The 26120-nt window shown below is 42.2% G+C and overlaps 3 protein-coding genes across 5 annotated transcripts in view; all 3 read right to left on the reverse strand.

The window, feature by feature from the left end:
• Positions 1-26120, reverse strand: part of LOC126556033 (fatty-acid amide hydrolase 2) — a 526247-nt gene that overhangs the window by 403249 nt on the left and 96878 nt on the right. The window lies entirely within an intron of this gene.
• Positions 1-26120, reverse strand: part of LOC126555972 (nucleolar GTP-binding protein 2) — a 207117-nt gene that overhangs the window by 18339 nt on the left and 162658 nt on the right. The gene's annotated exons all lie outside the window — the stretch shown is intronic.
• On the reverse strand, positions 795-22901 carry LOC126568790 (uncharacterized). Of its 2 annotated transcripts, none has more exons than XM_050225421.1 (7): positions 22809-22901; positions 13944-15721; positions 13477-13818; positions 6746-6934; positions 4765-5405; positions 959-1190; positions 795-866 (listed from the first exon to the last, which is right to left on the reverse strand). In XM_050225421.1, the coding sequence occupies exons 2-7, from the start codon at positions 15647-15649 to the stop codon at positions 806-808; spliced, it is 3171 nt and encodes a 1056-aa protein (XP_050081378.1). In that variant the 5' UTR covers positions 15650-15721; positions 22809-22901; the 3' UTR covers positions 795-805. The 2 variants fall into 2 exon arrangements, with proteins under 2 accessions (XP_050081378.1, XP_050081377.1); XM_050225420.1 differs by lacking the exon at positions 22809-22901 and adding an exon at positions 18471-18488.

Below are 26120 nucleotides of genomic sequence, written 5' to 3' on the forward strand. Positions count from 1 at the left end.
TGCTTTCTTCCAAAATGATCTCTCATCTGATCGAAACCTGTCGCTTGAATTCATCCCCAAGGTTTCCCAAGTTTCGCTTAACACGCTGCCAGACGCGCACACAAAAACACACATATAAAGGGATAACAACAACAACAATGCTTTGTGGGACGACTGTATCCTAACGATGGTGAGGTTTGATGGGGACTGCAATACACCGATATCAAAAATAGGACACGTTCTATTGTTCTAGTTGAGAGCCCAGCACGGCCAACAAGTGTCGGTGAAGAAAAAGGGGGACGCACTAGCGTTCTATAGAGCCACTCCCAGCATCACCACGACATTTTGTAGATCGGGTGTATTCTTTGTCCCCATTCGGACAGTTGTTGTAATGCAATCACTCAGACATGTAATAACATTTTGGTTCCCTTCTGCTTGGAGGGTTTTTTCAATTCTTTGTCAGCATTGTTACGTAAATCGGTGTGATAATATTGATCTTACACTCTCTCGTTTTATCTCCATTTTTATCTACGCCCTACCGTTATTTTTTTCCCTACTTCAAAGTCTTTCCGGAGCATATTTTCATAAACATGTTCTTGACTCTATTTTCATCCATTTTCTTGCTCTCCGTGCACAATCGCAAACAATCAATCATTCGTTTTCCCTGTATCACAACGATGCGTTCGCTCTTCGACGTTTTTGCCGATAGGTTTTGCTAATTTTCATCAGTTTGAAGCTTTTACCTCTTCCGCCCACTTAAGCGACCATTCAAGTCTATCCTCCTGCCATCGGTGATCCTTTGCGTAGTCCCGTTTGTTTTTTTTTTTTATGAGTTCCATGCCATGACGACCTTCTTGAACGGTACGAAGATACCGTGCAGTGGTTCACTGTTTACGGGTGGGAAAGGAAACAAAATTTAAATTGGTTTCACCTACCAGCTCGGCAAAGATCGGTGCAACTCGGTGAACCGTGTACGTACCACTCGAAAAATCGTTTTCCATCGATCGTACCGTCGCAGTCGCCCAAATTGTTCGGCAACTGCAGCCCGACGTAAGTATCCTCCGAGTCCGTGCCGGCCAACGGACCGATGTACCGTACCCGGCCGACTATGACGCGCCCGTTCGGCGAGATGACCTTCGCCAGATGGCCCGGCTTGAGACATTTGGATGTTTTTGGCAAAAATGGTAGCGCTTGTTTGGAGGGAATGTAGTCTGAAAAGGGGATTTTTGTTTTATCATTAGGAGAAAGGGTAAGAAAGTGAGCAAAATATTGTACAATAAAGATGATAAATGATACTGCCAGTGTTACGTGTGTATGGCATGATTTAGGGCGGCAACGCATTGGTATCAGACGAGAAAAGTGAGATGTTTTATTGAACCAAATGATCAGTATGGAGCATTTCTCGCCTATTTTTCGTCTGGATTTTGTTAACGTCGCTTTGAATTATTCTCAAAAAAATTCGTTGAAAAAAATTATTTTATTTTATTTTTAAATGTGTATTTTAAATTATTTTGAATTTATAAAAGCACAGTCTAAGAAGCATTTAATCGTTTTTCGTATTTGAACATTGTAGATTGATTACTCTGAAAAATATCGTGATGGAGTTGGCATAGGAAAACAAGCAATACGTCATTCGTCAGCTAAAAGTGTACGGAACAAGCAGCGAAAACATCCCGTGATAAAAACAAATGCCAAAAAAGAGTACATTGTGGAAGCGGATCACATGCATCATGATGATCCGCGCCGGACGCGACAACCGCAACCGACACGGTTAACACCCAGAACAACCGGTGGCTGGCTTACTGCCCGGCGGACGTGCCACGGGTGCCGGAAACCAAGTTCCCCCAGACGGCGATGGTGTTTTCCTGCGTGTCATCGGAAGGGGGCGTGATGCCGCGCCACTTGACGGGTACATTTTCATGCTGGACACCGTCGTAAAGCCTTGGATCACGAGAGTGGCCAACGGCAGACCGTACGTGTTCCAGCAGGATTCCGCTCCGTGCCATACAGCCTCCAAAACGATAAAGTGGTTGGCGACCAATTTCAACGACTTCACCGCGCCGAATGTGTGGCCTCCCCGGCTAATGGATTATTTCGTGTGGGGCGCGGTAGAACGAGACACCAACAGAACCTCCAGCAACACCAAGGCGGAGCTCAGGTCCGTTTTCGCGGCCCTACCCCGCGAAACTGTCGTCAGGGCTTGTTCCCGGTTCCGGAGACGGGTGGAGGCCGTAATAGAAGCCGAGGGCGGATATTTTGAATAAAATGAATAAAATACATGGTAAGCTACTATTTCTAAAACAAAAAAAAAATCCCCGATGATTAATTTTGCCATAAAAAAATTTCTTTCTCCGTAGGTGACTGTCAAAATTATCCCGAACGTCCTGTAATTGAAGCCTGCAATAAATTAGTATTATTGTTTGCATCATATTTTTCTAAATAACATGTTTTTACAAGAGACAATAGCCTATGAACAATCTAAAATATAACTTAATTAATATGTGATGTTGCTCTTTTTCTTTATACAGTAAGGTACTCCTGAAGCTATGCAATATATTTGATTAATAATTTTACTGTTACCAAATAATAATAAAGTTTTTTGGGCATAAAGGTAAGAATAAAAATGCTTTTCAAATAATTAACTCACTCTTACTCTCCTATTGCGATTTGCTGAATTTAACAACTCCCTTGAGAGTCCTTACATCGAGGCAGCAGGTGGCCCCTAATACTGAAATACTGAGAAATGTACTGGACTGGTGTGCGGGGTTATTAGACGCACTTTAATCTAGTAAAACATATGCAACAAACTTCCAAAACTTTCGCTTTTTGAAACTTCCACAACTTTAACTTTAATTTAGCCGTCCCTTATGAAATAATAAAAGAAAAACATGAATGTACGGGGGGTGCTAGAGCAGCTGCGTCTAGACCCCTTTCCTAGCTTAATTGAAACAAGTCTTATGACAGTTTTAATTTTGGCATGCTCCAGAAATCCTCGAAACCGGCCGCGGTTCAGCGCCGTCGTCTATCAGTCCATTATCCCGGCCGTTCTGGAGGAGGCAACAACGCCATGACACCATCTCAATTTGGGCCTACCTTGCCTGTTCTGTCCATGCAGACGACCTAAATAGACTTGACGGGCTGGGCCGTTCGGTGTCATTCTAATGACATGATCAGCACCCCGGCGAGTCTAATGCGCTGTACGATTGTGAGTTCATCGTACCGCTCGTAGAGTTTGTCATTTTAATGGCTCCTCCTTTGTCCTTCCAGACATACGGGACCAAAAATCCTTCTCAGCATCTTCCTCGCGAACGCAGCAAAGACGGTTTCGTTAATTTTAGTTAGAGTCCATGTCTCAGAGGCGTATGTGAGTACCGGGACAATAAAAATTCTATATTCGATCCAGCCAGATCCAGATATCCATCTTCGGTCGTCGCGACAGGTGTTTTGATTAGTATAGTTTCCTCAGACAGTACTAAAACCAGCTGGTAGCAGTTGTAACTACCAGAGGTTTCTTTCTCTGTGAAGCTCTCTGTGATTTGAACCACCCTAGCGACTAGTAACTCCTTCAGAGTCAATATATTTATAACGACTCTCAAAAGGAAACATAAAACTCAGTGTTGCGACGGGGTAAAAATGTTTGTAAGCTTTTCAATGCTTGATTCGCCGTTCATCATAGGCTTGCTATAAACCCAGAGCGAACATAATTAAGAACAGGCACGACCGGACGGTCCATCATAAGCAATGCACGATCGCTGCAACGACTAATGTTTACATTGTAGCATAAAGTCTACGCAGCATAAGCAGTGCGTGATCGTATCCAACTCAACTCGGTTCAGAGTACTAGCGTAACTAGCGATGCGTGATTGCGTCAAGATTGACAAAGAGAAGCAATGTAATCTTTAGTAAATCGATATGCGATCGCTTACACGTTGCTGAGCAAAGAAAGAACAGCTTTGACAACATCGATCAAAGAGCCCAAATAAGTATATAAAAACGAAAAGTTTTGAATAAATCAGATTTACTTCTGAAACTAAACCACAAGCACTTGCAGGTCTTGTAGGAGGCATTTTCAGGTATGCGTAAGTTCTCTGCCTTTTGCCTTCCTTCTGGATGTTGACCCCGCAGTCCAGCAGTGCCTCCCCACTCTGTCGTAAGAACGAGGGGAAATATCACCGGCAGCGCTTTCGTCCGTGATTAATTAATTCTCCTGGCAAGTTCAGGAAACTAAGCTTACCCCCTTCGCATTAGGAAAGCCGATGACATCCTTCGTCCTTACGCATTGTCAGCAGATATTCGGATCCACTGATAAGAATTGGTCCTGGTCGATCTAGGAAATAAGCCTATCCTTCTGATCCAAATAGACCTAGCAACGCAAAAGGAACTTCCAAAAGAGGTGTAAAAATTCTTTGTGAGGAGCTTGTTCAAATCATTCTTTAGAAAATTTTAAAACACTCACTCACTCTTACTCAGCCAACACTATTTGGGGAGTTACATTTTTAGAGTATTTAACTCCTGTTTAATAGTCCCAAAACACGCTTCCAAGTTCCAATCGAATTTTGCATACTTTCAGGAGTCTTGAATCTAAGCAAAACTCAAAATTGATAGAAGTGCGATAATAACGAACGAATGCCAAAAATTCTTAACTTTACAACTTATAATTTTTGTTTGCTCTCGTTTGGTATCAATTTTAGAATCAATCTCTAAAATAAGGCAACCCTAAGCACGCCTTCTCTCAAGCTTCTCTGTGCACAGAGCACGTTGCAACCTTTATCCACGTACACTTACCCCTCTGAATGTCATTTTCCGAGCACCGTCGGTGTTTTGCGGTCGGATGATGCAGGGCCGGATGTGCGTGGCCTGCCGCATGCCCGTGAAAGGTGACGTGTGGCAACAGTCCAGCCGTTGCCGGTGGCGGCACACCGACGTCAAGCTGTCCGAGCGAATCTTCCATCGCCAGCATATTGCCACCCTCGAGCGAACGGCGAAGAAATTCTTCCGCTTCCTCCAGCAAACTGTCCGTGGATCCGCCCGAATCACCATGGATCCGGTACAGCGACGGACCACCGTAACGGCGGGGGCAGTTGCAATCGTGCCGCAAGTCGGGCAGTGAACCGCGGATTTTGTGTACCGGTTGCTCCTGAAACGTGACGCGCGGTGTGTAGTGCATGCTTTCCGACGGTCGCAGTGCCGTGTTTTGGTGCGTTTGCCGGCAGATGGCACAGCGCATCGACGGTACGCTGCGGGACCGGTGGTGCTTGCTGAGCGTGGAATAGCGTGAGCCGGCCGAGTAGCTTTTCGACGAGTCGAACGAATCGCCCCGATTCGTCCACAGTGCGTCCGTTTGGGTGGTTTGGGTGGCAATGCTGCTTTCGTTCACCGTCCACTGCGATACGCCGGGCGATGTCATGCTGAAGCTGGGTGGAATGCTGAGTGCGCACGGTTTGAAGAGAGGGGAAAATAGAGAAACTCATATTACTAATTAGCTAGGACCGCGGGGACTTGGGCGGCGAATGGCGGGAAGATGGCGCTGAATGGGTTTTCTTCTCACGAGACAATCATAAATCATGCTATGGAAAAAATGGAAGAAAAACACGAAAGTTGGCGTAGATTTTGTCCGTACATTCGCTCGATGCAGAGGTTGTTTGTTCTTGCGGCTTCGTTAGATGGTAGCGGACACGTTTCGAATAGCAAACAAATCTGCCGGTTTTGCAAAGTTTGCATTCGAAAGCTTCACGATGAAAGTCTGGTCAATGCCAGGTTCGTGAGACAAGTCCAGAAAACATGATTGCCGGTATATATTTAAATCTGGTTTCAACTTCAAATGACCTTTCTGTTGAGCCGGGGAAGTTATTTTCGTTATAGAACACTTGATCTCGTTTCATGGCTTTGATTCGCTTTCAAACAGGGTGTATATGAAGTTTAATAACTTACTGACAATTATTGGTTGTCAAAAAAATAAATAAGTAAGTACTTTGAGGAGTAAACCTCATTTTTATATAATTCGACTCATCTGCACACACACCCCAGAACGTAATATATTTTAAAATATCTGCCTTTAAAGCCATTCAGCCCTTGAGAGTAACAACTGAGGGAGGTAGCTGTCATACCTGTCTGCTAAAATCTAATAAACCATCAAAAACGATGAAAAGAATAGAGATTGCATACTTTCAGGCGCTGACAACGCCAAAACATCGTCCGTAAATGGGAAAAGACAGGAGTAATATACGCCACAATACGAAGAAAAAAGGGTGTAAATAGAAGTACAAAAAGGAGATAAACGGCTCGGTCGTGGAGAACTGTAGGCAACATCACCAGACAGGGCGAAGTGAAATGATAAATGGATTCAGAAATAAAATCCAGATTTATTGGATGCGTGATGATTCATTGTAAAAATAAAAATAACCCGGGAAGAGCAAAGGTCAGTTCAAGATGAAGTCAAAATGGCATGAAACAAAACATTCCACGCCCGGAAGAAAAACAACAGTGACTGGCGTCTCAATTTTCCGTCGTGTCTAGTCAGTTTTTATGTTACCCAAGCTAGTGTCTAGCCGTTGGCAAGGAAGGTAGGTCATGTGCAGAAGGGGTTTGTTTTTGTCTTGGTCCCTGTCGTTGCCGTCTTCAGCAGCCGTTTGACCAATGGTTGTAGTAACCGATGCGATTAGCAAAACAAGCCTGATACCACTGTACTCGCGAAATCTTTGCATTTTTGTCCGTTTTTTTTTCTCCTCTCCCTCGTGTTGTATACCCCTCCCCTGTCCTCGCATACCCTTTGGTGGCTTCCGGTGTTTTTAGCAGGTTTCCTTTGCAGTAGTTGGGCGACCGGTTCGGGTCACCGTTTTCGTCCTGCTGATGCTGGCAGAGGTGATCGGCCGATCGGGACAGCTCCGGCACCATGCTGGTAAAGTTAATATCGCTCAGCAGCACCCGGCGGGCTTCCTGCGTTTTATCCGACGGTCTTGTGTGTGGGGTGAGGGAGCAAGCGTTGCATTGTTGAATTTTCCGCAGCATTGGGCGCGCAGCGAGGAAATGAACAGAGATCAAAAGATACACCACGATTATGGCGTCTTCTTCACTTAGAGATGGACAAATGTAGGGTTTCATCTTGCAGGGGATTATTTGCGAGAGCTTTTAGAAGTTAAAGCAGTTTTATTTCAATTTTTCCTTATAAACTATTAAATTATAAAATTGTTGTAGCTACGAACTGCAAATAGATATCGTAACACAAGAATACGATTGCATACATCTAGGCGTTTAAATTGAAATCTATTCTGCAAACCGCAGTTTCCAACATTGTAATACAATTTCAACGTTTCAAAATACAATTTTTATGGAAAGCTTAAGTGTTCTCAGGCCCAAATGTTCTAGGAATATTCAAAAAAAAAAAAAAATCTTGCATCCCCCTACAAAATGAATGAATCTTTCCAGTAAAAAAAAAAACGGACCTCGTAGAAGATGCCTTATGTGTTATGGGTATAGGCTTGTGAGTGTATGTATGTATGTATGCATGTTGGTGGTACGTGTGGTTCAGACTGATTATGTGGCTTTTGTTTGTCAGCCCGACAGCGTGTTTGCATGAGCATATAGTTTCGCCCTTTTTTCCATTCCCCAACTACATCCTTTCTAACCATTTCCCTGTAAGAAAAGACTGCCTTTCCTTGTGTATGTGTGAATGTTTGGACGTGTGTGTGTGTGTGTGTGTCAATGGCGACACTTTAATTGGCAGGAAACTACTAACTGGCGAGAAAGGCAAAAAAACCCACAAAGGCGACAAGCAAAACCCTCCCATTCTATTTACCACGATCCATGATAAAGACATTATGCTGTGGGGTAATACAATTTCCCATCCCTTTTCGTCGTTGTCTTTTGCCCGCTCTTTTTTTTCTTCTTGCCAATGTCTTTGAGGGGTCTTCACCAAAAGGATTGCCCGCAAAACAATTAAGATTTTAAAGCCTAATGCAAGATAGTGCCCAAGCCTACTTTCCACGACCCCAGGAGTCGTCCAGCGGAGGCAGACGGATATTTTCGACATCCGGCATCCCGTGATGGCGTTGTGCGAAATGTGTTAAAGTCACGCCAAGCTGTCGTGGCCCTCCTTGCAAAAAAACGGGGCATGTACGGTACGGAACTGCGGCGGACGGTTACTGAAAGCAGCCAACGCAGCATGAATGTCGACAAAAGAGCAACATTCTCGTAGTCGATGCATGAAAGCACCACTGGGGCAAGTACAGGAATGACAATTGAAAAGTGCTGATGGTGGTGATAATCCTTCGGTAAGAATAGAACACGATAAAGCTGGTTTAGGTGGCGTCTTTTTCTTCTGCTTGGGGTGTGGTGTTGGTTAGGTGGTAGAATGATGCAAAACATGCCATTAAAAAGGAAACGGGAGCTGTTAGCTTCTTTTGCACGTGAGACTTTCAATACAAATAAAAACTTGAAGCACATGGCAATGTCTAGCCGATGTGCGAAGATGTTTTTGAAAAACTGATGCAAAATTATTGCAAATCTAACAATTATTCGTCAACATTTGAAGTTTTCTTTTCGTAATAATCTCATTATGCTGTAAATTATTCACTGTTTCACTGTTGTTAAATGTTAAGCAAGCCCAGTTAAGAGCCCAGAACGTACAGAGCTACTTTTATAAAGTTTGATCGTTTCTTTTGCCACCAAAATCAACTTCATCGTATTCCCGCAGAGCAAACGCATTAAATCAGCCGCTTTCGTATTCGTATCGCGTCACACCGCCCCGGGGACAAGGAACGTCAACAGAGCAACTATTTTCCTACTAAAGAGCACAGGACTCGTTGCAAACTTGGGCGCCACCGAGTACGACCGCATGGAGCGCATTCGTGTGTGTGTGTGTGGTTTGTGGCGACGTAATAAATAAAATTTGGTCTCACATCTCTCACCCCCGCACACATGCGACACATTCCGGCTGTGGACACTGCCATACGGTGAGCTTATTTTTCCGTCAGCAAACAGCATCCTTCTTTTAAAGCATCTCATCACTGCGAAGTCATTCGAGCTCGCCACATAAGCGCCCATGCCATGCCGTGACCTTGTGGTCGCCCGAAGGTTGTACTCGATGTGTGGGATTTTCTCGTCATTTTGACAGCGGTTTTAATCAACTATTTCTTCGTACCTGCCGAAGTGAATGCGAACTTTTCGCATGAATCAAACCGCTTGCTGCAGGATTAGGGGTCAGCCAACAACCCAATGCAAGCAGGTTTTTTTGAAGAGTTTTTATTTCCTTCTCACTGTTTAAGAACTGGACTTGCTTTCGTCCAGAACCCTATTTTGAAAAGTGATTTTTCTGTAAATCATTTTTCATTTTGATGGGTTTTTTCGTTCCGCTCTCTCTCTTCCCCGAAGATGGTGGCTTATAAGATTGTGAGATTGCAGAAGGTATAAGCAAGGACTGGACCCAAACCGATTTCAGCCCACGTGTGGCTAATACCAATCATCCTTTTTCTCTTTCAATTTTGCTATCTGAGTTCCTGCAGTGGGGTTCTGTTAGTACCAAAGAGTACCATTTCTCTTTGGCTGCCTAAAGTCACTTAAAGATAAAGCGGAATTTCTTACAATATTATTGGTACGAGAAATTGTTTCCTTACATACCAAATTTTTCGGTATGGATTCATATTGATATTGGAAGATTCTCTAGCATTCTGAATTCTTTCCAACGTCGTCTGAGCAACAGGTGGTAAACTCGACCCGGTTCAAGAACCCTGATCAAGTTTCTTATCTGTTGCGAAAGGAAAGGGTTTTTTACATATAATTACATCGAAACTATTTTTGTCTGAACTGTAACTACTGTATTGTGCTTTAATGTTCTTTGTGTTAAATTGGAGAAATTCTAAAATCAAGAATGTTATACCTTATTCATCTTCTTCGTAGGTGCTACAATCTCGAATAGCTTGCCCTGCCACTACTAGCTTTACTTAACTTAGTATGCCCTAGTAGCAGGATAAGATCTGGATCGGTCTGGATAAAATTCGACAACCGGCCCTGCGGTGTGAATACTAATATCGCTCCAACAATCGGACTGATCCATAGAGTATTAAATAGAAAAATAATATTATAAAATAAATCAACTGATTTGGTTTGACGACAAAGTTGCCGATCTTCACACAACTGGACCGAGGTTCAAATCTCACCCGGGGACTGTTCGTAATGAGGACTAAAACTATCCAACTACGACGTATATCAAAGTCGTCTCAAGTAATACATTCAAGAATAATAAAATAGATTATGTCTTTTAAATCGACGTCAGCAAAGCATTAAATGCTATTTCATGGCAATAAAATAAAAATTCCACCAATATTCTCCTCCCTTGCCGACTATTCTAGCTGTCAGGATATCCTTGAGTGGTTTACATCCTGGTATGCTTGTGTTTCCCTTGCACTCTGCCCTGTTAAATCTAATCCTGTCTTCCTTTAGTTATTCCTGATCTCCTATTATGTTCCCTTATGTTCTCAGTGGCGTCCGTGTACATCGTGTTTCTGTCCTCAAGGACCTAGGTGTTTCGAGTAACTCTGGACTTAGTTTTTCACATCATTTCGACGCTGTTTTCGGCAGTGCATTGGAGAGTATTTGCCTGCTCTGTTTCTAAAGGCTCTGGAGTACTTCTCAGATGACTAGACCCCTCTGCTAGGGTTCACATCGAACGTATTGAGCGGGTTCGGAGGCATTTCAGCAGGTTTGCTGGGTGATACGACCTCTACAGGAGGTAGAACACCTCCTTACGAGTCCAGATTGCTAGGATTACGCTCTCTGCAAGATCACCGCTTCCTGGCTCAACCCTCTTCCATCGAAGATTCTCCTGCTCTCCTATCCTCAATCTATGTTCCTTCCAGTTCTCTGGGCCCTTGCCTGTCTTTAATTATCCCCAACAGGAGGAGCTCTGCGGTTGGTCACAAAGATCCTTTGCTTCGTGCTATGGTCAGTTTTAACCTAGAGGCTTACGGCTTTTATTTTAATTCTTCCTTAACGTCCTTCCGCTCCCACATAAATACTTTGCTGTAAGTTTAGGATTTAGATTAGGTTATTTAGGTTATATTTGTAGAGCCGCAAAGTAGACAAATTGAAATTAAAAAAAAAATTATACAAAAATCATTAATGGCCGCATTATACTAAAAAAAAGTTCCTCAATTTATGAAAAAGATGTTTTATTTCAATATTTATCCTACATACAAGACTATCTCCGGACCTTTTCCCCGCAGTTAGATACGAAGTAAAAAGGTACGAATTTTTTACCGTTTCTAGTTTCATAAGACTATAGTGAATTCCGCATGTGGAGAAGGAAAAAATGTTATAAAAAGATGTGATTTATTTATTTTTTATTTATTATTAGTTATTACGGTTCAACATCGTATTGTCACTCATTGTTTTGTGATGACTAACTCCTTATACTTTGCATTATTCCGGGCATATTCGGTTGCAAAAAAATGCTATTTAAATAAATCAAACGATTTTTAAATTCAAAATTTCAAACAGGTCTTTACAATTTACGTAACTACCGTAAATTAAGGCAAACGAACTATTTTTTTGAACTAGAAAATAAACCACGCGACCGTCCCACGCAAATCTACGACCATAAAATTTCATCACCATGCAAATTTATTACATGATTGCAAATAGATTAGCTTCCTCGAAATTTTTAGCGCGGCAAATTGGAACCGAACACTCTCACTGTGATGGAAATGTATCCTTTCCGACGAATGATATCAATTTTCATGAGCATCAGCTTCACACTCTAAGATGATGTTATTCGTAAATTGCTTAGTGCGTGTTAAGCAACGCAGTAGAAAAAAAAGACACAACAAACCAGCCTGTGCCTTTCCGGTTTGGGCCGCCAAACCTTCTCCGAATCGAAATCCCCACGATGGGGAATGTGATCGAAATAAAAACATCCTACGAATGGTAACATGGGCGGCAAATGCTACCGGAGAAGCCGGATTGAGCTGATGTTTGACATCATTTAAATATATTATCCTTTCCCGGCCCTTGTCGCTCGTACCGCTTTGCGATGTGTCACAAAACTTTTTGCCGGTAGTTAGAAACGATCTGTATTATTTGCTAGTGTTTTGCAAAACGGGTCGGTGAGCTATCGATTTTATCCGAGAGCGCCCAAGGCAGATACATAGATATCAGTTTCCTGTCATAAGTAAAGTTTACCTTTCGTCATTCGTTTTTCGCGTCGTTGTCGTTACTGACAAAACAAACTGAATCAGCGTGTGCAAACAATTGAAGGAAACGCGACAGCAAAAAGTGTCTCACATTTCTCAAACAGAAGATCTTTGCGGAAGATCGATTGTGTGTCTGTGGAGGAGATTGATCTATGGTAAAGAAATTAAAATTTTCCTTTGGGGTATGATACATAACATTGCTCAATCTGATCTTTACGGAAGTGGACTGATCTTCATTGGTTTGGACTGTTTTAGTAAAAAGTCTTTTGGAACATGTAATATAAATTCGTACTGTTTATCAAGCACAACTTCACAGTACATGACTGTTTTAGATTAAAATTACCAAAGGACCAAAAGAAGGAGTTTTGATGCATCTCTTTTTCTAAAAGCCGACAAAGGACTTAAGATAATACCACGAAAACCGTTAAATGCTACCTTTGAAGAAATAATTGCATACTTTCCGGCGTTCTGATTAATTGCCAGCTACAACTACTACAGCTACTCTTTTTCATATTCTGAAGTATAATAAAAGAGCAAACCAACACTGGTAATCGAAACACTTAGATTAATCTTGAAACATTTTGTTATCCTTTAAAGAAAAAGGGGGAAAATGTGACATCCGTTACAAAAACGCCTTCATCACATTTCTAACCCAGACGATGGAACTTCTCAAACGTTTCTCTTCTATCGATCGATTGTGAACAGTATGCTCGAACGCAGCACGTCTGCACGTGGCATCTTACGTAAGTCGATGGGTTTTCCCGATGCACACCCGGTGGGATAAATGGGCGGAACATAAAAAAAAGGAGAAGAATAAAATATCAGCTCTCTAATAAGTAGCAACATAAGCTTCTCAGCCCACCACCTCCAACCCACTTGCCCCCACCTGTCACTGCGCGATGGATCGATTCGACACGGACGAAATAATACGTATCGATAAGTCAAAATCAACGTGTATCTGCGCTTTCGTAGATGGTGGAAGGCCTTAAATGTCAGAATGAACGCACGCAGATACGTGCGGATTACAAGCATAATGGAATTTCTGCTCTACTGCGACGGATTCATTTACATGGCATTTAATTTGAGCGCATGGAGCGCCACAAAGCAGGCAACACGCTGAAGCAGGATGATGAAGAGTGTGGTGAAATGTAATAGTTTCAGTAAATGGGTGTGTGATATCAGTATCGTGATTGTGTGATAAATGTTTGTGTTAAAAGCATTAAGACCTCTTCCAGGACCAACCCCCGTCTAACAAACAATTACAGCTCAGTAAGAACTCTAAATCTAATAAACGTCTGTTCATTTAGCTTACCTGAGTGGGTATTTACCTTTTCCACCGGGTGCCGGTGGAACGAACTTCGACGGTAGTGTATACAGCCCCGGCACGTACTCAGAACCGGTCAGATGTGTTTCGGAGCGCCATTGTTGGGCCAGGGCCGATATATCGGTTTGTGCTGCCCGGGAGCGCTTAACCTCGTCACCGGTCGCTCCCCGGACGCCACTCTCAGCCGCTATTACCGTACGAAGCGTTTTCCCCGGTGGCAGATACTGGTGCGGTGAGTAGGTGCGTGGCGAACGGGAGAACTTCACTGCCAGCGGGCTTCGATTGGCACCACCGGTCGGCTGTATCCGACTGCCCGGATGAATGATGGGACTTTGGGAAACGAACAAGAAGACAAAAGTACACAAGTAGCACACGCGAAGATAGAAACCTAATTTTGGCAAAAGGATTAATCATCCAGCCGTCTTGCTGATGAGCCGAACCGGCACAAAACCTACCGATAGGCGGGAGGATTCGGACAAGTGTTGCGACGTCCCATCTCCAAAATGTTCTCCTCCGTGATGCCACACTTGGAGATGTCCGTCTCGATCAGCACGTTGTAGTTAGTCCAGCGTCGTCCCAGCGCACCTGCGGCCGCAAGAGGATTCGAACCGGCGACATCGAAACTATCGTTCTGCTTTCCGTCATCATCCTGGCTGCTAGCAGCACGGCACAGTCCGGGGATTATAGTGCTGCCGGAAGCGCCATAATCCATGCTCGTGTCCTTCTCCAAGCTGGACGACTTTGTGCTAAAATCCATACTTTTCTTCATGTTGTCCATACTTAGCGAGTCTTGGCTTTCGAGGCTTTTGCCCTTCTCCAGCTCGTACCCTTCGACCACCTCACTGTCACTACGCTCAAGCGAGCTCATCTTTTCCTGATCGGAAGCCAAATTGGTGAAGCTCACCAGTACTGGCGTACCCGACTGGCCAGCCTCCTGCCAGGGCTCGTAGTCCGATATCGACACCAGGTCTTCCTGTGTGATGTCCTTCGCATTGTCATCGGAGGAAAAAATCAATTCAATATCGTCCACTTCCTCCTGGTTTTCCGATTCACTTTTCTTCATTCTCCGTCGAGGATCACCGGAAGATTCGGACAACGTGTAGCTGCCCGTGATAGGCCCAGTTCCCTGCGGTTCCACTTCCGGCTGGGGTGTAGCCGGATCTTCTGCAAATACCGAATTATCTCCCTCCGAGATCGATGCATTCGACTGACGGTCCGTGTCCACGTGCAAGTTCTCCGACGAAACCTGCTTGATGCTGATCGCTTCCGAACTTTTGCTCACACTCAAATGTTCCTCGTTCACGACACTAACACGTAAATTCTCCACGCCGTCCGCTTTCAGCACCTGCTCACGTACCGTCACTTCATCATCCGCTCCACGCTCTTCCGGTTCGGCAATGGTCTTATCGTCTTCTTCTGGCGTTTGATCAGCTGCCGCATCGGGAGTTGTGGGGGATTCTTTTAGACATTCGGAACTTTCCGCCTCGGAACTGCTTCCGTCCATGTTGATGTTGGACGACACCTTGATCTTTACATCTATTCGTGACGCCATGGCCGAATGTGTGCCTCCACCGGGATGCGAAACTATCTGTATATCAGGTACTACGGACACTTTCTGATGTGCCGTAGAACTACCATCCTTGGTGGATGCTTTTTTCGGTCGCACTGGATCCTCAACCACTTTGGCCTCTTCCTCTGCTGTTGGTGGACTAGAACAGCTTTCGTCCGATGGTGGAGGCTGTGTTTTAACTTTTCGTTTCTTTAATTTCTTAGACTTTTTATCCTCTGTTGTGGTGGTCGAAATATCTTCACATATTTTACGGCTAACGTCGAGATTCGATGGATGTCTGAAAAGCCCAGATGTGGATGGTTTTTCTACGCTCAATGTTGACCGTTGCTTTCTTTGACTATCGGCTTGTTCGGACGCTCTAAATCCGACACTAGCTCTTCCCTGCTCAACCGTTTCTCGTACGTTTATCTGCTGTCGTAGCTGATCAACTTCACGGCGCGATTCCTCGAGAGCCGTACGCAGTGAGACAACTGTTTCGTGCAGTGCTCGCACCGTGTCGAACGGACGCACGTAGGATTGCAGCTCCGAGGAACTAGAATCACTGTACGGGCAGTGCGACACCCGACCATACTGTTGGCCGGTTCGCTCCATCTGGGCGCACGGATGTCCGAAGAAAGGTAAATCGCTGCAATGATTTATTCATGACGACCGCACTGATGAATGCTGTGGAATAGGAAAAGCAAACGGATCATTAGGGAAACAGCTATTACAGTCGTAAACGATCAGATTGCCCTTGAAGTAGCCACCTCTTTAAGTGGTGGTGAATTCCATCAGTTTGGACGATGTTCTACATTCATCACTTTTTTTTTGGTAAAGAAAATCTGTAAAAAGTGTAATGTTATCAATTGATCCGGTTTAAAAATAAAATAATAATCATTGCATCATTCGAAGAGATAAAAACTTGCATACTTTTAGGCATTTTTGAATGTTATTTCCTGCATTTTAATGTATTTCATTTTTACAAGTTATTGCTATCTTTGCACATTAATATTTGGCCCAGCTAAATACCATTCAGAATAGTCATGATTCAATGCTAGACTTGATTTTGGTCGACGATGGCTTCTATCGCCGTGATCTACAACTTGAATCGATGCTTTGGTTGATCCCGATATATAACTGTAGAAACATTTCATCGCGATCTTCATCTGCTAATGATCTAGCTTGTAACTTCCTTCAAACTGATTTTACGGGTCTCACGAATGCTGTCATTGTTGACTTCCTGTTTACCGACGCTCGATAGTGGTAAAATAGTTGAGGTCGTCTGCACTGACCAAATAAGCTCTTTAAATATGGTGTAAGCAACAGACAAGTTCGATGGCTTTCAAGCTATCTAACAAATAGAAGCATTATAGTAAAAATCAACGCATCATTTACTGCAACACCTCTGAGGTACCACTAGGCAGCCTCCTGACTGCGCTTTTGTATACTAACGATTTGAAGATATTTGTTCCTGTGGCTGATTCTGATGAGTGTGCTATTCTTTAAAACTGTCTGTCTGTCTTTTCTATTGGTGTACTTTGAACCTCATGAATGTCATGGTAAAAAAAATAATCTGTAATAAGCTTCCATAGAAATAGATCACCAATACTGTTTCACTACAAATAAGATGGTTACTCTTATCTTGCTAGATAGTAGACAGACACTGCAAGTACACTACGAAGTTCTCCTTCTTCTCGGCTTAACGACCGTAAGGTCACGCCGGCCATCGAATGGCTTACTAGACTAGAGGATACCACGTAGTTGGATAGTCAGTCCTCACTAGGCAGCGACGGTCCGGATGGGATTTGAGCTCCGATCCTGCCGTTTGAAGTTAAACCACCTCTCTAACACTACGAAGTTACGATGTCTAAAGCGTTCCGCCTGTTAGGTCTTATCTTATAGGTTAGGTCTTAGGTCTGATCGCGTGGGTAACGATTTTAAGGACCCACATAGTCTCTGTTTTGTCTCTGCCATTGTTAAACCAACGATAGAATTTGCCAGTATTATTTGAACCCCTCTGCAACAATATAGAATCGATAGACTAGATCCGATACTGAAAAACAAATAACACGTTCTCTATTTTATCTGCTTCCTTAGTCCCTTGAGGCTTCATATCCCTCTTAAAGCGCTAGGTGCCTTCTATTCGGACTAGGATCTCCCCAACACAGACAAATGATGACGCGTTGTACTGTTTTACATAATCTTACAAGTGGATTGATTGACGCCCCGTACATTCTTGCGAAAATCAATTTTTAGGCATCCTAGCAGGTACTTGAGGCCCTGACCGAAATTAAATGAAGTACTTAGATCTACAAAATTTGGTACTAATGACCCACTTTCATAAAGATTTCTACATAAAGCTCTCTCAATAACTCTGCTGATTCTAGTATTAGTGTGGATAAGATTAGACCCAATGAGGCATTTTTTGAGGAATATTTTATACTGGTTCAGGCGGAATGTTTATTGCAATTCTAAGGTAATTTTTCTTACAAATATTAATGTAGGCCACAGTAGACTACACAATTTTACACGTATAAACAAAAATACAAATAAGCGTTACTGTGGTATACTTTCTGAACATAATATAGAAACATCGAACAATTCAGGGTGTTGCGAAATTTACAACTCTATTTCCATTAATTTTATGCTGAAAAACTCAGACCACACAATACAAATTCGAATGTTAAAACCACTTCTTAACTTGTAAAACAAGCAGAAGTTATGTTCCTCTCTTGTTTTACATTGCAAAGCACGTCTACGGTCCGTCGTTTTCAAATTGCCTAGCGACAGAATTGATTTAAAAAAGTAGAAAAAAATAACAATCATAACAACACAGGGCACATCAATTGGGGCTGAGCACGCTTATACACTTTTGCTACGGATTCCTGACAGCAATTCCCGTCTCAATTCGAATCATGTCGTCTTAAGCCCATCACTATGGATACAATTCAGTTCAGGTTCGATGATTGTGTGGCATTTGACGCAGCTGCCTGCTGTATCATTTTCGCTATCCATATTCCCTTTATATTGTGCGTAACGGACGCCCGTTGGCCCGGGGTGTTGACGGTTTCCGTCCAATTAGTTTCGTTTGCGATGCAATTCGTACATCGTTAGCGGGTGGTGTTACAGTTGAGGAAATATTTCGAAAAAAACGGAAAGCTTCATTTCAATGGTAGATCGAATTTCGGGGTTCGATTGTTCGATGGTCGGGAAAGGCGCACAATCTGATGGTTGAATTTCGTATTTAATTGAAGGTTAAATCCCGGCTGGCCCTAGCAAACTGGCGCACAGTTTACACTTTAACCAATTGCTAAGGTCCCACAATCCCGCAGGATGTTATGGTTTATTAGAGCGTCGGGTTAGCAGGCAGGCGGTTGAGAGGCCGAAACTTTTAATCACCCATCTAATAACATCGTTTTCCTGTGAGGTTTACCTTCAAAATGCAGAACCATGTACTCCGTGTTGAGGGTGAAAAACTTTCGAGGTTTTCCTCAAGCACACACATCCTTCGCAAAGTAATTGCTCGAGCGTTTTCAGGGCTAGGACGAACCCCATTAGCAATGGACAAGTACAGTCCTTAACCCAATAAAACCATCGCACTTGGGGCAAGGATTTTTCGCAATAAATGATTCATCCCTGTTAGGAGCTTCGTTTACGCGTCACTAGCAAAGTCATCTACGGCACGGATACGGTCGCGATAGAATTATAACCACACTTTGCAGATGGAATCCGTGCCGTATCTTCGTTCTGCGAGCTCAAACTATGCGTGCAACGAGTTTATGTTGGTGGTACGAATTGTTCGCGTGCTTATGTTATGTTTTGCGTTGCAGAGGTATTTTGACAATAACAAGAAATCAATAAAACAAAGGAAACGGTAGCAATTAATTGTATTTCATTGGGGAAATAAAGCTTAAGGATGTCATCCAAGAAGACAAAAACGAAGAGGCAACTTAATTGATATTAAAGTATTATTTCTAATGCGAAAGGAAAATAAATAGGAACAAAAAACCACATCAAGAACTTCGTCGCCACCTTCGTGTTTGAATTTTAAAATAAATAAGAAAGATTATTTTAAGTTTCTCATAGCTGCAACCAAACTTTGAGCCTCCAATACACAAAACTTCTATTTTTGGCTGTATTCCAACGTTCGGTTTACCGATTGTTTGTGATTCGACAGCAAAACAAACACACTGGAACAGGATGGATATGAATAATCGAAAGCATCCAACCCACATAAGAGTTGTTTGCCCGTCAACAACTTTGGGCGAGACGCGGTGGTACTTAATGCAAGCATAACAAAGTATTTCGTCTGCCGCTGCTTGAAATATACCACATTATTAGCACAAGTGGAAGAAAGTTCAATTATTTTGCCTCTCAAATTAAGTAAGGACTCGCCTGGAGCATCCCTTTGATTCGCTCATGATTGGTATCTAATAAGTTTGGATTGCTTTTTGTTCAGGAAATTGCTCTGTCGATCGGCACAAGCAAAGCGTTACAGTCTTTATGGGCTATCTAAATAAAACTCAACTGCCGTTTAATATACTTAAGTTGATTTGGCTCACAAAAGCTCACACAAAACCGCAATATTATACCGCTACAAACCTCCAAATGAAAGTCAAACAACACCGTGCGACATCTTCGCATGTGCTCCGGAAGCAAAAGATTCGGTGAGATGAATAACTTATGCAGCTCCTCTGTGTTGCACTGTTCGAGTACCATCACTCGAAACTATGCACATCGTTGTTTAATATTTAACAAGTTTGTCGAACGTTTCATGCGAAGCTATAAAGTTTAGCATTTGCTTGCTATTTGCTGGGAGCGGAGTACAGCGTCAGCGCACTTGTCAAGATGATCTTTAATGTATTGCTATTCTAACGGGAGAAATAAGTGCTTTTTGATGCATTTCGGCTAGCTCGTCGTGGCATTTCATGCGAATCATGTGATCGTTTTGTCTGCGAAATCCTTTTGTCAGGTCAGAATATCAGAGTTTTGGGTGGATTAATTTGTTTAATTAGTCTGTACTGCAATTAGCTTGCACTATTTTACACAAATTCATCGTGTTATATACAACGAATGTGTATTTTTTCTAGAAAAATTGAACGGACAAGTGAAAAGAGAACTAATTAGGTTTCATTTATCAAGCCTAGATAATATGAAAATAAAATGGAAATATTTATATGTTTAGTTTTATTGGTCAAGAAGAAATAATATATGTGAGATCGTACGTATAAAGTGATAGACAATAATTTAAGACAACTTTTATGCCCGATTCTTAAACTGCTGCCCTCGATACTTCAACTAGGTATAATTTTGCCAAAATCAACACATGCGATGCTGACTAGTGTTGTGAGTATTGAGTAAGAATGAATGAGTTATTCAAATCTTTCTAATGAATATATTCAAATCAACTCCTCACAAAGAGTTACAACTCCTTAAAACTCTTCTGGGATTTCAATCGCAAAGAGTGTTTAAATTATCCAAGGAATCGTTACTAATAAACACACTCCGGAGTCCGAAGACGCCAGGTTCGAATCGCAAAGAGTTTTAAAACTCTTTTAGGATTCAGTGTTTTGAAAACTGTTTTAAGGTTCGAAGCGCAGCGAGACCAACCTGCTTAGCTTGGTAACATCAGTAGTATCGGATGTTAGTTTATTCTATTCCAGATTAATAGACGCCTGAAGGTATGCTAAATCATTTACAAAATGACAAATATGACACAAACGTTAGTTAGTTGACAATTCCGAATGATTGAAAGTCTCCAAGGTCTGTGCAGTACAGAGGTTGATGTGTGGTAAAATGTCATATCCTATCACTTTGAGCTCAATTTTAGTTAAGTACAGAACCTTTTTACATGAACAACAGCAACATCATCAAAGAATTCCGAATCGTTAGTATTTTCCAGGAACAAAACGATCAATTTTAGTTAACAAAGTATTTAAACGACTGCAAGTATAACAAAAAGTGCACATAAAAACAGCAATAGTTGTTCGAATATCTGGGACCATACGCTCCTGCAGAATCTGCCAGTTTAAACTGGATACATTGATCCTTATCCTTTATGGTCTTTGATAAACTTCCTTCACATGTCCGGTAATAGCTACGATGTAAATTGCATACCTTCAGGCGAGTGTGTTTACTGCGCCTTAAAGTATATTAACGCTATTAAAAATCTCACATTAGTCTCGAAACCAAGAGAGCATTATTTTGATTACTTCAAACACTAGCAGTAAATCCAATAAAAAACATTTCAAGAGCTTAAAGTTATTCTAAATACAAGAAATATTGCTTGTAATCCACCACGACCCGATTTGTTCAGTGATAAGTCCACTATGTTGTGTGTAACCTTGACAGTACGATTAAGTTATATTTTCAGAATTTCCTCTCACACATGCCTTCCTACAATTTAAAAGCTTCACCCCCGCTAGAGCATGCTTATCTTCCGCTTCCTTTTTCCATCCAACCACAGCGCTACCATGTGTACGATGCAATTCTTCGTAGCGAAGATCGATAAGTGAACAATGCACATTTTATCGTTCAACGACGCAGCAAAGGTCAGCTGACTGTCATAGTAAAGAAAAAATAAATAAACACACAGATACACACGCACATGCTGTTTCAGATATAATTCCCAACAAGCTTCGCCCGTTCGTCTTCACTGTCCGTCCTGTGGTATGTAGCGTGTCGAATGCGTACGGCAGCGCTGCAAAAATAGTAACAAAGAAAAGCGAACGACACTGCGAAACCGTAAAGGAAACGTTCCGGCTAAGGATCAGTCGACCGGTTCTGGGTAGGCACGGTAGCTTTCCATCAAGCTGTAAATAACAGCCTCTCTGGGGAGAAATGCAACACACCGGATGTAGAACGTGACGGTCCGTGCCGCCTTCGTACCACGTACAAGCATGGAATAGGCTTGTTCCGCCTGCTAAAACGACCCTTCCTGTGATGGAAAGGGGCACAGGGAAAAGCCGTCGCCCGGAGGCGACGGGGAACAATTCATTAGACAAGTATATTATCGTAACTATTAGCATTATTAATCATTACTGCTTGTCAATCCTATAATCTCTTATCTTATCAGGTCTGATTTGTGTTAAGATCGTGGACTGTGTGCATTTTCAATTTGTAATGCAAAGCACAGACAGCACCAGATCTGATCGTTTTGAGAGAGGAATCTATGATGAGAGTGTTTGTAAACCCTTCTGCTTGAGGACCTTATAAGCTCACGCTGGCCCTGTAAGGACATGCGAGACTTGCAGACACCACGTTCCTACCCATGTCCGGCCGTTTGAAGACGCAAAATAGCAACTTTTGAAAAGCCAACTTTTATGTTTAATATTTTTAGTGCAGAATTCAATATCCATTTATAATAATTTAAGTCACACATTATTATCTCGGATAATGAAGTCTGCAAAATACAGTCTCATGGTTAGGTTGACCTTGTGAATCAATCCAATCAATCACATACAGTATATAAACATTGAAAGTTCACCAGAATTGTTATCAATTATACAGTCGAACAAGAAGCAAAGCCAAGCGAAAGGATAAACAATCATCATCCGTGTTCACTGTCATGTACTACAAACTTTAAAACACAGTTCCATCCAATTGCTTCATTTTCATTTCCAACCCAAAAAAAACCATTAAAGCCTTTTTTTCGCTTTCCGGTCCGGTCAGTTGAGCTCAGTCCAGTGAGCTCTGCCCGAAAACCTGGACACAACAATCAATCATAATAATGGCTTTGACTTACTTTTTCCCTCCCCCCGAGCGCACTTACATATTGCGTTGTATAAACCTGGTCCACGAGCTCTCACTGCTGTACGCCTGCGAATCCTGCGATGCACTTTGTCAGTGGTAGATGCATTTGCGGACTGCTTCACTCCGGGTGCAGTACCGTTGCTTTTGGCATGCTATTTGAGTGCAGTGATGGATGAAGCCGTCCCCGTCAGCACTCGTGCACAACAATTCGAACAGTGTTCATTTTGCAAACGCGGCCCATTTTGCGACGTGCTGAAGATGCAAGAAGACCCAACTAATATTGGATGTGCTTCAAAGTGTCAGAATCTTCCTTTTGCGCCTGCGGTTGTGGGAAGATTCGATGGACTCGTCAGCATTTCAAGCTTCAGCACCATCCGGACAGCAGCTGGGGCGTGTGTCTTTGCCTGTTTCTTGCCTGAATCATCGACAGGGAACGAGGGAAGGAACGAAGCGTCGAACCAAGCTGCATGTCTTTCCTCGTACTAATTACGACTTGACATAGCTTCCAGCGTGTAGTTCCAGTCGTATTGGTAGCTTTATTTTAATCTCGAATCACTCACCAACCAACCCTCAGCAATGTTAACCGAGCTTGCTCATTGCACAGCTAATTGCATTAATCGTCGAGTAGGACGCAAGTAAAACGGAGAGCTGTAGCTTTCTAGAACCGTGAAAAATGCACTGTATTTTAACCTATTTTTGCAGCTCAAACCACAAACGTAAAGAGCATCCCACCGGAGCACCTGTTATTCGGAATGCATTTCACTCAGACTCTCGCACACATAGACATTCACACTGCTCCATTCACATCGCCAAGGGCACAGAGCGTTTTGCAAAGAATTTTAATACTCCACCACACATTGAATCCCTTCTTGAGCACCCTTCTTGAGTTCACTTTACGCCACGACCAAATTAATCCTTATGCTTTGCAAAACAATAGTCAGGTTGCTTGGCAGGAATATTCCAAAAGCACTGAAAACACTTTTTCATAAGCTGGAACAACCACCGTGTCCGTCCAGTACCGGACGGTTGTGCTACCAGTATCTCACGCGGCCCGACTCATACTGGACTCTGATGTAACTCAGATGTTTGCAAGCACGTAGTAATGTTTTGATGCTTTCTCCCTGTGGCAAATGGACGAAGAGAGAATAACGTTGTAAGAGCGCTTTTGCAGCTAGGAAGCTCTCCACCAACAGATACATAACTCTGTGCTCTTTGTGTTCGATTATGTACAATGAACTGAGCCTGGCATTTCCTAGCAGGGGTTTTCTGAAATTCATCCATTGTGGGAGCGTTTCTACTTTTCCTTCAAGATTATCTATGTAATTGAAATGTGTGTAAATATGAAACCGGCTTTGAGCTGCTTGATTTTGTACAGCTTCACCAAGCTGTACAATGCAGTTTAATACTCTTTATTTGAAAAAAGAACGAAGGAATTATGATTGTAACTTCCTTTATATTTGAAGACTAAACAGTAACATAATATTTCGATATTTATTTTTCAATTTATCTTCGAATTAAATTTATTTCAGTAACGAAAAGTTATTTAACTCCTTTCAAGTACAACACTTTTTCGTTATCGATGAAAAAAAAGAAACACCTCTGAACCAACTCAGTTAATAAAATTAGAAACCCTGTGCTTTTCCGCGAGGGCGCTCTTTCAGTTTCCTGTTGATTCTTTGGCAGAGCTTGCACTATCAAACGATAGATGGAATCATAAGCAGTAATAACGATAATTTTAAAATATGTTTGTATTGTATAGAACTGTACGGAAAATGTTTCCAAGATTCCTATCTTATACAACGGATTCTTATAAAATTTGTTGACGCCTAAATGTAGGCAATTGGCCATTACATATGACAAATTTAAATCTTTGATTACTTCCTACAAGGATCCCAATAGCTGTTTATCCTACTCAGTTAATAAAATTACATACTTTATTGCTTTTTATTAAGAAAAAATATTTACGGATAATTGCAATGCACGTGATTAACTATTGAAAACCATCTGAAAATGATGATTCATAATGTTGGTTTTAAATTTTAGCAATCAAGCAAAATTTGAGTGAGGAAAATGACTAATTATCAGGGCTATAAATAAGTTTGCGTTGATTTTCTTCGAAATTGAAGGCTTTATTATGAAGATTTGGTGACTCTTTCAATTTCCAAAGTATTTTCCATCGTTGGTTATTACTTTTTCCCATCTATTTGGCAAATTACGGATTCCATCGAGCAAAAAGAAGGGTTCTTTGGACGCTATGCATTCGTCGATACATTTTTTTTCACTTCTCCAAAATTGGATAAGTGCTGCTCTTCTAGGCCATGTTGCATCGATCGGAAAAGATGACAATCACAATGTGCAAAGTCTGTGCATTTCAGTGTTATTGTTTATTATTAAAACTGTTTACCTCACGCGCTATACATTCGTAAACATAATCCAATTTTAAAACTAAAATCTATGGTAAAATGAAGGAACCAGAGGTAAAATTGAGCCAGGATCGAAGAAAAGAGCAAAGCATTAGAATAGAAGAAATTGCCTAGAAGGACATTAGCAAGTAAATGAGGAAGAAAGTCTAGAACAGAAAGAAGACAGAAATATACCAAAGACAAAATGGTCAGAAAAAGCATTGAAATGATGGAAACAAACTAGCAGTGGATCGTTTGAGCTAAACACTGTGAGGCGTGCAGGAATTGTTAAAGGTGAATGAGGACGAAGGGATCATGAGGGGACATAGAAAGGAATAATAGAAAGGTGAGATGGCGCGTTGGAAACTCCAAGAAACAATCCGGCGATAAATATAGCTTGAGCCTGGGAACGTATCGATTGATGAAATGAGGGAAGCTCCAAAATATGACACCGAGTTGAGTAAGGTAATTCAACGAGGAAGCGACCAAGAATGCGCCCAATCGCAATGCGAGAAAAAGTTTTTGCACCCTCTCAACTCCGACGGCCGAGGCAGTTCTTGAAGGACTCCATACAACACTCACATATTCAAGTACAGATCGAACAAGGCCACAGTACAGCGTTCTAAAGCACTCCTAGCACTTCTAGAGAACTCCTAGGATAGTTTTCGGATAAGTCCAAGTGTCCGATAAGCCGAATTGATCAAGTTCGTGATGTGGTTGTCGAAAAGACGTTCAGTGTCAAGCGTCACTACCAGATCGCGTACTTGGGAGACACGACACGATCCAACGTTGGCAAATGGCTGGCTGAGTTACCCCAAACGGTTTTGCAAATTCAGCTTGCGTTTGCGAAGGATCTTCAACGATCGTTGCCTTAAAGTTCTCTATCTTCATATTCAAATGATTATTCGGAGCTTTTTTTTTTATTCATA

The sequence above is a fragment of the Anopheles maculipalpis genome, chromosome 2RL (assembly GCF_943734695.1).
Source record: "Anopheles maculipalpis chromosome 2RL, idAnoMacuDA_375_x, whole genome shotgun sequence".
Taxonomy (NCBI): domain Eukaryota; kingdom Metazoa; phylum Arthropoda; class Insecta; order Diptera; family Culicidae; genus Anopheles; species Anopheles maculipalpis.